This window comes from Mesoplodon densirostris, chromosome 15 (genome assembly GCF_025265405.1).
Source record: "Mesoplodon densirostris isolate mMesDen1 chromosome 15, mMesDen1 primary haplotype, whole genome shotgun sequence".
In the NCBI taxonomy this organism is placed as follows: Eukaryota; Metazoa; Chordata; class Mammalia; order Artiodactyla; family Ziphiidae; genus Mesoplodon; species Mesoplodon densirostris.
In genome coordinates, this window is record NC_082675.1 from 1,018,206 (window position 1) to 1,033,722 (window position 15,517).

At 64.5% G+C, this 15,517-nt stretch overlaps 2 protein-coding genes across 4 annotated transcripts; one reads left to right on the forward strand and one right to left on the reverse strand.

Annotated features, from left to right (window-relative positions):
* Positions 1 to 2,719: 2,719 nt before the first annotated feature.
* NOC4L (nucleolar complex associated 4 homolog) lies at positions 2,720 to 8,527 on the reverse strand. Of its 2 annotated transcripts, XM_060118564.1 has the most exons (15): positions 8,191 to 8,527; positions 7,747 to 7,867; positions 7,152 to 7,258; positions 6,748 to 6,855; positions 6,425 to 6,574; positions 6,241 to 6,340; positions 6,126 to 6,160; positions 5,755 to 5,805; positions 5,561 to 5,672; positions 5,332 to 5,392; positions 5,088 to 5,198; positions 4,773 to 4,933; positions 4,601 to 4,683; positions 4,200 to 4,313; positions 2,720 to 4,112 (listed from the first exon to the last, which is right to left on the reverse strand). In XM_060118564.1, the coding sequence occupies exons 1-15, from the start codon at positions 8,305 to 8,307 to the stop codon at positions 3,993 to 3,995; spliced, it is 1,551 nt and encodes a 516-aa protein (XP_059974547.1). In that variant the 5' UTR covers positions 8,308 to 8,527; the 3' UTR covers positions 2,720 to 3,992. The 2 variants fall into 2 exon arrangements, with proteins under 2 accessions (XP_059974547.1, XP_059974548.1); XM_060118565.1 differs by lacking the exon at positions 7,747 to 7,867 and having other exon boundaries at positions 8,191 to 8,269.
* On the forward strand, positions 8,424 to 14,743 carry DDX51 (DEAD-box helicase 51). Of its 2 annotated transcripts, XM_060118563.1 has the most exons (15): positions 8,424 to 8,777; positions 8,865 to 9,016; positions 10,035 to 10,185; positions 10,496 to 10,641; positions 10,743 to 10,814; positions 10,909 to 11,015; positions 11,179 to 11,287; positions 11,365 to 11,510; positions 11,657 to 11,855; positions 11,932 to 12,047; positions 12,129 to 12,245; positions 12,435 to 12,536; positions 12,650 to 12,713; positions 12,812 to 12,946; positions 13,179 to 14,743. In XM_060118563.1, the coding sequence occupies exons 1-15, from the start codon at positions 8,459 to 8,461 to the stop codon at positions 13,203 to 13,205; spliced, it is 1,962 nt and encodes a 653-aa protein (XP_059974546.1). In that variant the 5' UTR covers positions 8,424 to 8,458; the 3' UTR covers positions 13,206 to 14,743. The 2 variants fall into 2 exon arrangements, with proteins under 2 accessions (XP_059974546.1, XP_059974545.1); XM_060118562.1 differs by having other exon boundaries at positions 8,424 to 9,016.
* Positions 14,744 to 15,517: the final 774 nt, after the last annotated feature.

The window sequence follows — 15,517 nt, forward strand, 5'->3', positions numbered from 1 at the left end:
GGGGGAGGGCGGGCTGCCCTGAGATGGGCAGCAAGGAAACCACCGTCACCCTGAGCGAGTGAGGCACGGAGGGAGGGCCCAGGCCGCCTAGACGGGCACACCCACGGCAGAGATCCCTGCGAGGAGCCTGGCCTCAAGTCACTTGGGAAGGACTTGGTGGTCCCCTGGCACACAGGGCACTACCTGTCCTCGCTGGCACCCCGAGAGACCCGTCGTCCCCTCCGTGCGGTTGGAGACCGCGCAGGGTCCCACCGGTCCTCTCTTCCCCACCGTGAGGCTCCCGCCTGCCCCGCTGCCCCTGGGGATCCTGCATGCCCTGTCCAAGACCGTCTGCCAACCTTTCTACTCTGGAGGTGCCTCCTGCCCTGCTCCGGACCCTCATCACAGGGGGGTATCAACCCCCTTACTGCTTGGTGGGGTGGCAGGGGCAGGGACCCTCTTTCTCAGGGGCCCTCCAACATCATGCACACTCAAGACCATCCCCACCCTGACACCGACGACAAGTCCAAGGCCCCTGAGATCCCCTCGGGTTGGACAACCCCCCGGGAGGACTACCCGAGCCCCCTCAGGGCTCTGTTCTCACGGTCCTGGTTCACTGCAGGGAGGGGGCGTGAAGTAGCCTCAGCCAAGGGAAAGGCGCAGGACAGACCCAGGAGATCCCCGACCCCGAGCGTCCGGTGTCCTCCTCGTGGGCCCTGACGTGTGGCAGTGCACGCACGGGGTGCTGCCCGCCAGGGGCTCCCCGCCTCGGCGTCCCGTTTTTACCGGGGCTGTGGGACCCACGTGGCGGCCCCCAGTGTCCAGCCCCTCCGGAGGGGGAGCGGATGCCACTCAGCCCAAAGCCCCGCCGTGACCCCCATCGGGGACTCTGACAGGCCGCGGCCCCGCAGACGGCGCTCCCATCAGGACGCCCGGGGCCTCGGGTCCCTCCTGGAGCCAAAGGCCAGCCCTCAATTCCAACCAGGTTAAATCCCCCACCAGACGCCAGACTCCCGGGGGTGGGCATGGCAGGCTGGCAGCCCAGAATGCGTGGACCTCCCTCTTACAGACCCCAGCCCAGGCGCCGACACCCAGGGGTCCTGGCTCTGCGCATCCACTCAGGTTTCTGATTCCTGCCAGAGGCCTGGGGCTGACCCAGCTCTGAGTGGCCACCCGGCCTTGGAGGGAGACGATGGCAGAGACCACTCCGTGGGGCCCCGAGCAGGCCTGTGGGGACTTCTGGCCTCCAGACACCTTCCCGTGGGTCTCATCTTGAAGCAGGAGAGGTCAAGATACGCACCATTCGGGGCAACAGAAAGTTCTAGAACTATATACAGGCAGTGGTCACACGTCATGAATGCACAAATGCCACTGAATCATGCATTTTTATAAATTTATTTTTGGCTGCACTGGGTCTTCGTTGCGGTGGCTTCTCTTGTTGCAGAGCACAGGCTCTAGGCGCACGGGCTTCAGTAGTTGTGGCTCACGGGCTCTAGAGCGCAGGCTCAGTAGTTGTGTCGCACGGGCTTAGTTGCTCTGCGGCATGTGGGATCTTCCCAGACCAGGGCTCAAACCCATGTCCCCTGCATTGGCAGGCGGATTCCTAACCACTGTGCCACCAGGGAAGTCCCTGAATCATGCATTTTACAGAGGTTAGCTTTATGTTTTGTGGATTTCACTTTGTAACTTTTAAAATTTAGTGCATCTCAAATATCAAACGGGGCATACTTACGCTGAAAAGGTATTCATCCTGTGTCTGAAATTGTTTTTTAAGCAGTTTGTAAAAACTGGACCTAGGAAACGACAGCGTCCCCCGTGCCACAAACAAGACGTCTACGTGGGCAGGTGGAGGGAGGCTTTGGGCAGGTGCACCAGGCCTCTCCCCCGCGCGGGCAGCATGAGGGTGTGTGTGGGCGAAGTGGCGGCAGAGGGGAGGGTGGGTTACGGGTGGGGACCGGGCAGGCTTCCACGTCTCCCCACACGCCGCCCTTTCACTTGAGTTGCCGGTTAGGCTCCTGCTGCTTTTGTAATTTACAAAGGACAAACAAACTGGGGCAGGGCTTTAATTAAGCAAAGGGCAGCTGGCTTCCCCTTCGTCCTCCAAGGGAGCCGTCGGAGGGGCGAAGCTGCCAGTAGCGGGTTCGCGGGTGCCTGTCTTTTTTTCTTTTTAAACATATACACGTTTACTCTTTCTAAGTGCCTGCATGCTGGTCTCTGGGCTCAGAGGGGGTCGCCCACAAGCGGCTCAGGACGGTCTCCTGGTGCAGGCCAGGGAGCCGCTGTCCTCCACCCTCAGGTACACCTGCCCGAGGCCCTTCCCTCCGCCCGCCCACGAAGACACCTTATTTGATCCCAGGTGGTTCCAAAGCCCTTGAAAGTCTGAGCTTGTACCTCCCCTGGAGGCAGGAGCCCTGCAGTCAGCCCCATGTGCCCCGGAGGCTGCCCCGGCCACCCCTCGGGCTCCTGAAGGACAGGCAGAGCCCCAGCGGTGCCCCCAGCCCCCGTTCAGTTCTCACCTCCAACCCACCATGCAGCCTCTCAGCCGACCTCACAGCCGCTGGGAAGGGCACACTCACCCCTCTTCCCCCACGGACAACCAGGGCCAGAGGACAGGAAATGGGGACCTGCCGGAGGGCAAACATGGCAGAGTGCAGCTGCTCGGGCACCAGCACGGCTATGGGCACAGCAAATACCCACGGGAGCGCAGGACGCCGAATCCAGACAAGACCAACAGAACCTGTTCAAGTGTTTTGTACTCTGTAATTTTTTTCACATAGTGGCATTTTTCAAGAAAAGCGGGAGGCCTCGGGCCATCCAGCACTGCCCCCTGGCATCCCCACACAAGGCCACGGCGGCCTCTGGTCCACTGGACACTCCTGGTGCCAGACGGCCAGGCTCTCTCAAGACCACCCACCCCCGCCCCCCGCTCCAGGCAAGCCCTGCGCCCCAGGGACAAGGCGGTTTCCAGGTCAGTAACGAGCATCCCCTGCTGCTCGGGGGAAGACGGGTGAAAGGCAGCAGGGCGCACTGGGACCCCAGGCCGGTGGGGGACACCTGGACACCAGTCTGGCGGAACCCTTCACTGCTGGGACTCCAGGGTGCCCACCTCGAGCTCCCACCCTGCTCCCCAGGGGCAGGGGCGGGGCGGGGCCAGGGGCGGGGCACAGACAGGAGGCTGCAGGGGGCAGCGAGGTATCTCCCTGTGGGCTGCCCCACCCCCATGCCCTCGTCAGCCCTGGCCAAGCGTGTGCCGGCGCCAGGCGTGTGCTGGACCGAGTGGGTTTTTTAAAGGAAACGGGGTCACTGCCAGAGCCTTCAGAAAACCTGGCACCTTTGGCAGAAAAGAAACCTCGAAAAGGTAACTGGCAACAACCGGGCTGTTGGCCCACTCCGCTCAGGGGGTGGAGGAACAGCCCGGCCCCGCCTGTAACCCCTCGACGGGGCAGACGCTCACCCCCGGACTCACTGCGCTTCTGGGGACAAAGGTGACCTCAGTAGGGCCTGGCCGGGCACAGAGAGCTCGTGCCCCTCTCTGTGCTCCCCACGGAGACTGACCAGGGCACAGAGCCCCCCCCACCCCGTCACTCCCACGTCACAGTCTAACTGCAGCAGAGAGGCTCTCGCGGCTGCCCTGTGTCAGGAAGCACAGCGATGCAGAGGGCCTGGCGCGTCTTGGGGGGGAATCGCGGGGGCCGACAGAAGCCACGACCTGGCGCGCTTGTAACTTGAGGCCCCGGAAGCAGGGGCTGCCCTGCAGCGCCCCCCATACCCCACCTCACCCCTCCCCACCAGGCCGCAGGGAAGGGAGGGCCCCGGGCAGCACCCTCCGGTGAGGCCAGCAGGGTGGGCGGGTGGAGGGGCGGCAGGTGGACGGGAGGGCACCCCGCTGGCACTCTGACCCCAGCCCCAGGGGCACAGGTGAAGGACCTGCACCTCCGGAGACCCCCGCCCACCAGCCCCCCGCAGCGGCTTTCCCACAAGACCGTCCGTCGGGGGCAGCGGGGCGCACAGGGTCAGCTCAGCGTGAAGTGCTGGGCACAGAGGTCGTCCCGCCGGCCCAGCAGACCCCGGGCCGGGATGAACTCCAGCGGCACTGGCTCGGGCCCTTTCTTCTGAAGGTCCCGCTCGAAGATCTGCAGGGCGGGGACAGGCGGCCGGTCAGGCGCCCCGTACTGCACGGCCCTCACTGCCCCAGCCCCCGGCCCGCCTCACAGCCTCACCTGGAAGGCAGTGAGCTCCAGAAGCGGCGCGATGCTGACCTCGGCCTCGGACAGCGCCTGGTTAACGGCGCTGGCGGCCTTGGACACCTCGGGGTGGTAATGCCGCTGGAGGGCCTGGAGGGGCACGTGGGATGTCACCGCCCCTCGTGGGCAAAGCGAGGGGCACAGGGAGCACTGAGCAGGGGACCATCCCACCGCCTCCGCAGGCCAGGGACGGGACAGGCGGAGGCAAAGGCTCCCCTGGGTGACCAAAGTGACAGGGCAAGGTGGGATCTTTGGGGACGTGGCAGAGATGCTGGCAGGGGCGTGCAGGTGGGGCTGGGTGGGTGGCCGAGGGGGAGCGCCCAGGTGGGGCGGCTCCAGGAAGCCCAGGGAGTGACCGGCAGGCAGGGCGCCCTCACCTGCAGCTCCCACAGGGAGCTCTCCAGGGCTCGGCTCCGGGCAGGGTCCTCCTCTTGGGGGTCATAGGGGTCGGCGTCCAGCTCTAGGAACGAGACCCAGGCTCCAGTCTGCCACCTGCACCCGTGTGCTGGCCTCTTGGCCAGGCCCCCCAGGGACTCCGGCCGCACTCACCAGGGCCCCTGGGGCGGTGCATGAGGACGCGGCAGGCTGGGTGTCTGCGCAGCAGGTTGCAGATAAAGGGCAAAACCGTGAGCAGAGCCTCGGGGGGCGCCGTCAGGGCCAGGCGGGCCAGGCGCTTGGTGAAGGCAGCCACCAGGTAGGCAGGCAGATGCCTGGGGCGGGGGGTGGGTGTAAGACTCCACCCCTCCGTGCCAGCCCCCAGCTCCCCTCCTGGCCTGCGGCCGCAGCCCCACAAGGACGGGCGGGGCCCAGGCAGCCCTGCGGCTCTGAGGCAGGCCAGGTGTCCCCAGTCCCACCCCCACTCACGAGGACGACAAGAAGAGATCGGCCAGGTGGAAGAAGCGGGCCCGGTACTTGACGTGGAAGACAGATGGGTCGAGCAGGCCATACAGCTTCCGGTAGAAATCAGGGTACTCCCTGGGAGAGTGAGGTGAGTGACGGAGCACGTGTCGGGGTAGAGCCACAAACAGAACGGGTCAGGAATCGCGGCCGGGGTCACAGATGAACGGGCAGAGCTGAAAAGCCCTCAGACCCCGAGGCGGACACTCACAGATTGTGCTTATGAATCAGGATGAAAAGTCCGTTCAAAGCCAGGAGACTGACGGCTCCACCTGCAGACAGACGCGCAGCTGTGGAGCCCAACCCGATGGCACAGCCCCGCCCCGGGACGCTGGTCACAGCCCCGCCGGCTGCCTGGCCCGGGGCTGCAGAGCACCCCCCACCCCGCACCCCAGTCCCACTGCCCCTGGCTCCGGGCCCGCCAGGCGCTCCCTGCTCACCGACGTCACAGGCGCGGGCGAGGAAGTCTATCATGAGGCTGGGCTGCGCCAGGTGAGGCAGGATGGAGTCGTGCATGATCACCAGCACCTTCTTGCAGACGCGGAGAGGCAGCTGCCGGAAGCAGCAGGTCAGGTTGGGTGTGGCCCGCCCTGCTCGCCCGAGCCCAGCCCTGGGGTCCGTCCCGCACCCCTACCTGGTGCTTGAGGAAGCCGAGCCACATCTGCTGGAAGGCCTTCCTGTGCTCCTGCGGGGCAGCGGCAGGGTGGACGTGCCCCACGTTCCCAATCCTGCCCACCCTCCTCCTGCCTCCGGTACGGAGCCAGGGCCTAAGAAACCCCAGCGAGAGAACACCTCCCTCTCGGCCACAGGCCCTGCGTTCACAGCCACCCTGGCAACGACACTCAGCCCCAGAGAGGTCTGGGCGGGCCGCCCCTGACCTCTGGGAACCGTGCCTGGGCCCTCGGGGCCTCCTGTGACCCCGGTGGCTGACGAGGCCAGGAACGGGGCGCTGGCCCAGGACCGGGGGATTCCCAGGGAAACCACCACCCACCCAGGGCGTCTCACCCTCAGATGAACGACCTTCCACTTGTCCGAGAGCTCTGCAGATAAAGCAAGCGGTCACCTGACACGGGAGAAGACCGGGCTCCTGCCCTCCCACCCTCCCAGCCCCGGCGCTTACCCGCGTGCTTCACATAGAAGCTGGAGGGGGCGCTCTCCTGGTGGGGCAGGCTCACGGAGGACAGCAGCGTGAAGGCATTGTTCCAAAAAGTGAGGGGGACCTGCCGCAGACCTGGCCTGAGCACCTGGACGCCGCGTGCCCGTCACCCCCCCGCCCCCATCCTCCCCGGACCCAGGCGGCTCACCTCAGGGCGCCCATCAGCAGTCCGGGCCACAGCATCCGCCGCGGCCTGCATCGTGTGGTAGCGGATGTCGTCGTGTTCCAGGTACTCCCGGAACTGACAGAGCAGCAGGGAGTGGTCCTCTTCTGGAGAGAGCAGGCCTCCTACCACGGACTGGGGGGGAGGGGGAACAAGGCGGTGAGCACTTCTCTGACCCCCAGGACAGGCGGCCTAGGTGTGGAGCTCACATAGCAGAGTCTGTGGCGGGGGGAGCTGCCAGAGTCCCCCCAAACCCCACAACCCGCAGGCAGCCAGGGAGACCCCCAAGCGGGCAGCCTGGGCCTCACCTTGAAGAGCTGGTGGGGGAACAGATAGTTGCCTTCCCACTTGGGCTTCTCCAGGGGGTGCTCGCCCTCCAGCTTTACGAACTTCATGAGCGTGCTGAGGGCCAGCTCCTAGAAGGAGGGGTGGCAAAGGGACCGCGAGGCTCCTGCCATACGTCACCCCTGCAGACAGGCCCACAGAGCTCCCCTGGCTCTCAGGCCTGAATACCCACAAAATAAAGCTCCTGTGACAATCAGGAAACAGGACGGCCACAGCCACACCCAGAGGAACCAGCCACAGAAAGGGACAGCACCCTCACCTGGACCGGCACCTGCAGCCACGGCGCCAGACCCCTCGCAGACCCCTGCTGCGTGGAGAGCCTGGGGTCGGGCTGCGCGGGCAAGCAAGGCTAGCCGCCCAGACTCACCTTGACCCGAAAGGAGGAGCGAGCCAAGAGCTCCCCCAGGCGGTTGCAGCAGCTGTGGTACCGGTGCCGCATCCACACCCTGTACTTGCGAGCGGCCCCCCGGGACCCTGCAGGTGGGGCAGGGCGGTCAGCCCACACCGATGCCCGCACACGCCAGATGGGACCCAGCCCCGCCCCACCCCCCTGCCCTCTACTCAGCCCAGCCGAGGAATGAATGAAAACGAGTCACTATGGCTCCAGACCTGGGGCAAGACCAGCACGTCCCCCCAGGCAGGATCCTCTCTCTTTTCACCCCAAGACCCAGACGCGCCCAGACTGAGACACGTAACTCTAAAGCTCCGTGGAATTAACAGTCAACGATACGCAACATCAAATCCCACAAGAGGCACAAAACAAAACAAACAGTCACACCCCACCCAACCTTTACTTACACTTGGCTTCAACGTTCCTGTGACCCACCCCTTCCCCCAAACACAATCTCCCGATCCCACCGACCCGCATGGCCTATGATGGAGGTTTTTTTGGGGGGGCTCATCCCATGTTAGCAAGATCCCCCTCTAACCTTGTCAGAGACCAGGCCCTCCTGGACACTGACCTGCCATGACCATCTCCTCAGAGGGCAGCTGGCCCACAAACAGCTCTCCGCGGGCCAGCAGGGCCCCGAAAAGTCGGCTGCATGCGCGCACCGCTTCCTGGATCTCCTCCTGGTCCTCAGACTGCGGGGAGATGCCGGTCGCGGGGTGCCCCGCCTGGAGCTGTGGCCCCTGCCCCCTTTCCCGACCAGGACCCCAGCCCCACCCCACCCCTGAGCCCGCGTGACCCTCCCATCCCACCTCTGCCAAACCCCGCACCAGACCCTCCAACCTGGGAGCCCTGCGAGACTGGTGAAGACCCCCAGTAGAGTCCTGAACTCCGCTTTGCAATTATCTGCCCGCATCCGAACCCAAGCCCCACCTGGTCCGAGTCCGAGAAGGCCCCCATTCTGGTCTCCAACCCCGGGACCCGGCCGCGACCCCCGCCGCTCCCCACGGGCCCCCACCTGCAGCACGGCCAGGATGTCGAACACGGCGTTAGCCTTGCCTCGGTTTGCCAGCACCGCCTCCACCAGGAGGCCCAGCGCCCGGCGCGCGCCCCCAGGACCGGCTTCCAGTTCCATGCCGCCGCCCCACGCGGCAGAGACCAAACCAGCCGCCCCCCAGCTCCGCCTCCCGGCGCGCCACTGACGTCACCGCCTGCGCCTGATGACGTAAGCGCCCGCCCCGCCGTCATCGCGGCGCGCCGGGCCGGAGTGGCGCGCGGCGGGCGTTATGGCGCTCTTCCACGTCGCGCGGTACGCGGGCCCCGAGGCGGCCGGGGCAGAGGCCGAGGCCGAGGCGGACGGCCGGGCTCGCGCGCTGCTGGAGCGGCTGCGGTGCCGGGCCCGAGAGCGGCAGCTGCAGAAGCAGCCACCACAGCAAGAGCCCTCGGAGCCCGCGGAGGCCGCGCAGACCACGCAGGCGGCGGGGAAACGGCGACGGCGGCCGCGCAGAACGCGGAGGCGCAAGAGCGGCGGGGCACAGGGGAGCCCGCACGCATCTCCCTGCAAGCGGCGGAAGGCGGACGACGAGGATGAGGACGCGGGCGCAGGTGGGGCCTCGCGGGGCGGGGCGGGGCCCTGGGACTCGGGACCGCGTGGGGCTGACGCGCCGCCCCGCCCCCGCTTCTACCGCGCAGAGAGCAGCGAGGAGGCGCCGGCGGGGGACAGCGTGGGCGCTGAAGCCGCGGGGTCGCCGGAGGGCCAGGGCGGACCGCCCCCCGAAGAGGCCTCTGGTTCCCCAGCCCACGCCCTGGTGCTCGGGGGCTTCGGGAGGAGCAAGGCGCCAAAGGTGAGCGGCCCGGGGGTGGGGGGAGGCTGAAGCGCTGGGGTGGCTGTCGTTACCGCGGCTTGTGTTCGTGGGACGGCTTGGAGGACGGTGCTTGCGTCTGATGGGTGTATGGTTTGTGTTCCGTGAGTGAATACCTGAGCCGGCCGACTGCTGATGTCTTAGCATCCTTGTTTACGGTTTGAATTCTGTGCAAACTCGGCACTTCTGCTTTCACTTGTGAGAGTTTCTCTTTTTTTCCCGAAACCAGCGGCTTGGTTTTGTTTCCGTGCTGCCGTCACAGAGATTCCTCCAAACAGCTTCGCTTCCTTGGTGCACATTTAAGGATCTTCCACTGTGCTCAGCAACCTAGAGAACAAAATGGGAGGTCCTGCCAGGTCTACCTGGTCTACCAGGTTCCTGAGCGAGTTGCAGATTCACGTTAGCATAAGATTTCAGTAGTCGAGTACGTGAGCTAAACAATGTCTGGAGAGTGATCCTCATCATGAAGAATAAGAGAGGCTGGGCAGAGTGCCCTTGGGGAGGTCCACTTTGAGTTGGAATCAGAAAACAGGTATCAGCCTGGTTAAGGTGGGGTGGGGGCAGGGAAGTGTGTGCCAGGGAGAGGGCCGAGTTGGGGCAAAGGCCCCGAGGAAGCGATGAGCTTGGAGTGTAGAACGACAGAGGGTTTGTATGGTTGGTGCAGAGCCAGTGATAGCAAACAAAAGCGCGGGCAGGAGAGTGCCAGGTCACGGGCACCTTGCGGTGTAGTCCGGAGCAGGGGTGTTATTAGGTGCGGAGGTGAGCCCCTGGGTGGTTTGGCTCAGGGAGTGGCGCTTTTTGGTATGTATTTTTCACGCCCTTTAAAGGCTTCACAGAGAGGGAGACGGGGGGCGGTCTAGAAGAAGCTAGAAAGCTTGCCTCTTTCTTGCAGTCTCTTCAGCCTGAGTGTTTTGAGTGCTTGGCTTACGGGGCCTTGCTCTGATGGCCTGGCGGGTTTTGGAGTATTCACCTCGTCTCTTTCTCTTTCCCTTTGTGATAGGTCCAGCCTTTCCTGCCAGCGTGGCTGGCTGAGCCAAGCTGCGTTGGAAAGAATGTCACAGAAGGCCTGGTGTCTATCGAGGACATCCCGGAAGTCCACCCGGACCTGCGGAGGACGCTGCGGGCTCAGGGCATCTCCTCCTACTTTCCAGGTGCCCCTGCCCTGCGCAGGTGGGGCGGGGGTGCGAGCAGGGTTTCCTTCCAGAGCATCTTCTCCCAGAACCGTGCAAGGCCATCGCTCAGCAGCTGCCCACACAGGCAGCCTGTGCACACGTCCAGTGGCAGGTGTGGTCCTGGCCTCAGCACCTCCAGCCTCTCAGCGCTCCGGGAGGCTCAGGTGCCGACCTTGAGTGAGGGCCCAGCCCAGAGGTCACAGACAGGGAGGCGGCTGTCTCCGGTGCCTGGGCGAGTACTGGGTGTCCCTGCACCGACGTGACGTGCGTCTCGCCGTTCCTTGTCCAGTGCAGGCAGCAGTGATTCCCGCTCTCCTGGAGAGCGCAGCCAACGGGTTTCTGGTAAGCAGAGGTGGCTATCGGCCTAGCGACCTCTGTGTGTCTGCCCCAACGGGCAGCGGGAAGACGCTGGCCTTCGTCATCCCCGTGGTGCAGGTGAGCGCAGGGAGCCCTCGCCCTCCGGGCGGGTCTGCAGGCAGGAGCGGCCCTGCTGACATGGGCGGCGGGCTGACGCGGGGGCTGGTCCTTCCCCGCAGGCCCTGCTGCGGCGAGCCGTGTGCCAGGTTCGGGCCCTGGTTGTGCTGCCGACCAAGGAGCTGGCCCAGCAGGTACGTGGGCCCGTGCCTGGAGGGCAGACCCAGGGGCTTCGTCACTGCGGCGCGGGGCCTCAGGTCACGCTGGTGATGGCTGCTTCTCCTCCAGGTGAGCAAAGTGTTTAGTGTCTACACAGATGCCACTCCTCTTCGGGTCGCCCTGGTCACCGGGCAGAAGTCGCTGGCCAAGGAGCAGGAGAGCCTCGTGCAGGACACGTAGGTCCCTCCGGTCTGTGGGCTCCTCCGAGAGGTGGGCCCGCTCTGTGCAGCCGCGTCATAGCCATCTGGCCCCGGGGAGCGGAGCCTTGCCGTCCACAGGGTCCCCGTGTCGGGGGGGTCAGTGCAAGGCGGCCGTCCTGAGCCGCCCTCCGCTCCACAGAGCAGACGGCTTCCGATGCCTGGCAGACATCGTGGTGGCCACCCCTGGCCGCCTGGTGGACCACATCGAGCAGACCCCAGGATTCAGCCTCCAGCACCTCCGCTTCCTGGTAGGTGGCCCACATGGAGGGAGGCCCGGGCCCAGACCCGAGGCTGACCGCGGCCCCCCCTGCCCCCCGGCCCGCAGGTCATCGACGAGGCCGACCGCGTGATAGACAGCATGCACCAGTCCTGGCTGCCGCGGGTGGTGGCCGCGGCCTTTCCCAGTGAGGGCACTAGGGACCCTTTTGCTGTGCTCCAGAGAACGCAGCCCCGAGCTGTGACTGCAGCCAGGTACGGGGCCCTGCACTCTGCTCTGCGCCCAGTGGGACCACCCTGAGCTGGTCCCCTTCTCTGTCCCCCGTCTTAGACGCTCTCCCGCCAGGCTGGGGTGGGCTGCTTGGGCTGTGCTGCTTTCCCAGCGTCCCCTCCCCTTTCAGTGTCTGCTGCCCCCAGATGCCACTGCAGAAACTACTCTTCTCAGCCACCCTGACCCAGAACCCCGAAAAGCTGCAGCAGCTCGGCCTCTACCGGCCCCGGCTCTTTGCCACGGGGTCGGTGCACGGGGGCCCCAGAGACCCCGACGTGGACGGGGACGGGGCCTCGGGCGGGAAGTACACCTTCCCTGCGGGGCTCACGGTGAGCAGGGCACTTGGAGGGGGGAGGGGGCGCGTCCAGGCCCCGGGCTGTGGCCAACCTTGCGCCGCCCCCGCAGCATCGCTACGTGCCTTGCAGCCTCCGCCTCAAGCCGTTGGTCGTCCTGCACCTGATGACGGAGATGAATCTCTCAAGGGTTCTGTGTTTCACCAACTCCCGCGAGAACTCCCACAGGTGAGGCCCTCACGGTGCGGGGACCGGAGGAGAGAGGAGGTGGTTCCCCCAGCCCACCCGGCTCTGGCCTCTCCCGCCCAGGCTGTTCCTGCTGGTCCAGGCTTTCGGGGGCATTCGCGTGGCCGACTTCTCCTCCCGCTATGGGCCTGGCTCTAGGAAGCTGATCTTGAAGCGGTTTCAGCAGGGGAAGATCCAGTTGTGAGTACTTGGGGAGACAGGCCGGGGTCCTGCTCCGGGGAGGGCGCTCACTCTGGTGTCAGCCTGGGTTCCTGAAGGGCGCCTCGGGCCCTCCCCAGCTCCGTGGCGGCGTCCGCAGCAGGGCGGGAAGAGGCGTGTGTCCCCGCTCCCGGCCTCAGGCAGGGCCCATGGCCCCTTCTGTCCCGCCAGCCTCATCAGCACCGACGCCACGGCCCGCGGCATCGACGTGCAGGGCGTGCAGCTGGTGGTGAACTACGACGCCCCGCAATACCTGCGGACCTACGTGCACCGGTGCGGGACTGGCCCTGGGTCTGGGGAGGGTGTGGCCTGGGGAGAAAGCCTGGTCCCAACAGCCCTCGGGGGCTGGGGGCCACGGCTCTGGAGGAGGCTGTGCTCCGTTTCAGGGTTGGAAGAACCGCCCGCGCCGGGAAATCCGGACAGGCCTTCACGCTGCTCCTCGAGGTTCAGGTCAGCCTGGCGGTCTCAGCAGGAGGTGGGGCCCGGGCTCGCCCTGGGGGCCCCGGCGGGGCGGGAGCCTTTTCCCCTCACGTGCTCCTTCCCCGCAGGAGAGGAGGTTTGTCCGGATGCTCAGGGAAGGCGGGGTGCCCGGGCTGGAGCGGCACGACGTCCCCAGTGAGCTCCTGCAGCCTCTGGTCCCGCGGTACCGGGAGGCCCTGTGCCAGCTGGAGAGGGCCGTCAGGGTGAGGCGCCGTGGGGGCGCGTCTCGGGACAGCCGAGCTGGAGGGAGGAGACGGGCAGGGGAGGCCGACGGGCAGGGGAGGACCACAGCGCGGAGGGGCCCGGCGCCGCACTCACTTTCCGATGGGGCGCGGGTGTGGGGCGTCTCTGCCCTCGGGGGTGGAGGGCAGGGCCAGCCGCAGGGAGTGAGGGGAGGGTGGCGCCTGCCAACACCCATCTCCGCCACCCCCGCAGGAGGAGCGGAAGCAGAAGACAGCCTAGGCCGGGGCTCGGGACAGACCGGCGAGGGGTTCTCCCCTCCTGGTGGGAGAGCCGCCTCCTTTCTGGAAGCATCCTGAGCACTGGTTGCCAGACGCATGAGCAGGAGACGGGGATTCCTCAGCTGAGAGAGCCTCGGTCCCCAGGCGCGCCGCTGCCCTGGGCCCGGCCCCCTGGACACAAGGCTCTGGCCCAGGCCTGAGACCTTCCAGGGGGCACAAGGTCAGCCCCCTGTCGGTTGGTCTTTCTGGAAACAAGTCTCCAGCGAAACTGTTTACACTCCCCCGGAACTGATGGGGTGGCACCTGCCACGCGTTAGGCTGTAAGTTGGGGATCGGCCTTGAGGTACCTTCAGGAAATCAGTTCTTCTAACAGTGTGAGCCACCACCCTGTGTGGGAGAGGTGGCCCTGGGTCCCTCGCTGTTGGGGTGAATGGCCGGCCGCTAAGTAGCCGTTCCCCGCGAGGCGTCACAGAGACCGGAGGATGCGCTGCTTGGTCATCGCAGCTATACTTCACGATTAGTCACCGCGCGTGTGGGACGAGTGTCCAGGAAACAGGCTTCAGAGCATTGACTGCCGCCCCTGAGAAAGCCTTGTTTCCAAAACTCATGTTGACAGAGCCTTAATGGGAATGAACCACGGCTCCTCGTGTCGGCAGAATAACCGCCATGAGTCCTGGCGTCCCGTGTGCTCGCTGTCGCCTGAGTGGACGTCATGGGGCGGAGTGGGCAGCTTACGGGAGAGCATGCAGACCAGGACTCGGGTCGCACCAGCCCGGGCCTCTCGGGGCTGTGAACGCACTGCGTACCGAACCCGTTCCCATTTCAGTCCAGGCTTCGCACGGGACCCGGGGGGATGGCACAGCCATGCATGGCCTCTGAGAGGCGGCTTCCTGGTCTGTGGATTGTATCTCAGTAAAGCATCTGTTTAAAAACAAATAACGGACTTCTTCCCTGGTGGTGCGGTGGTTGAGAATCCGCCCACCAATGCAGGGGACACAGGTTCAAACCCTGGTCCGGGAAGATCCCACATGCAATGAAGCCCATGTGCCACAACTACTGAGCCCAGGGCCACAACTACTGAGCCTGTGCTCTAGAGCCCACAAGCCACAACTACTGAGCCCAGGAGCCACAACTACTGAGCCTGTGCTCTAGAGCCCGTGCGCCACAACTACTTAATCCTGTGTGCCTAGAGCCCATGCTCCACAACAAGAGAAGCCACCACAATGAGAAGCCCGCGCACCACAACAGAGTATCCCCCGCTCGCTGCAACTAGAGAAAGCCCACGCGCAGCAGTGAAGACCCAACGCAGCCAAAATAAGTAATTTTTTAAAATAAATAAAAATTTAAAAAATAGTGAACACACGTGCCCCTGGGTGATAGGATTGCTGGAAATAGCAGATTGCCTCCTCAGCCTGCCTTTTTCTTTACATTCAGTCACGCTTGTGTCAGAAGACGGAAAGAGGCCCAGGCAGGTGACTAAGACAACAGCTGAGCCTTTTGAAGTTTTGTAATATTGATAAATGCCAGCAGAACAAAGAATTCTGATGTCATCTTTACTGAGTATTGTGGAGTGGCCAGGTGCGTGGGGACAGGAGAGGAGCTGCAGTGTGCGCAGTGGCCCCGAGCCTGCCCACAAGTTCTGGGAAGAGGTTCAAGGTGGAGGCTGGGGGCCAGGAGCATGCAGCCACTCACGTGGGGGCCACAGGTGCTGCCACTGCTGAGGGAGACTGAGCAGTAGCACCTCGGCTGTGGCCTGTCCCGAGCCTTCCTGCCCCTCACTTCCAAGGAGGGTGGGGGGGCCTCGGGAGTAGCAAAGTGACCACAGGAGGAAATGACATTGCCTGCTGTAGCCCTTCACTTTGAACTTGGAGATACAGGGCCTACCCTGCACCTGCTGGGTCTCTGGGGCCTTGGGCATCTGGGAGACGCGGTAGTGGTGTCTTCAAGGCAGGCTGCGGTGTGCAGGTCACTTTCCTGCTGGGTTTGAACAGCGACTTGCTGGGCATTTATCTGGAAAAGAAGACTTCAGAGAAGAGTGAAGTAGCAGGAATTAACAGCGTGTGAGCCAATCAATCATACTGCAAAACAAACTCGGAGAAAAAGATCAGGTTTGTCGTTAGCAGAAGCAGGGGGACTGGATGAGATGGTCGAAAGGCACGAACTTCCCTTTATTAGATAAATAGTATTAGGAATGTAACGTACAACATGACAAATATCATTAACACTGCTGTAGGTTATACATGATGTGTAGGAGAGCTGTGAAGAGTAAATCCTGAGTTCTCACCACAAGAATATTTTTTTTCTATTTAATGT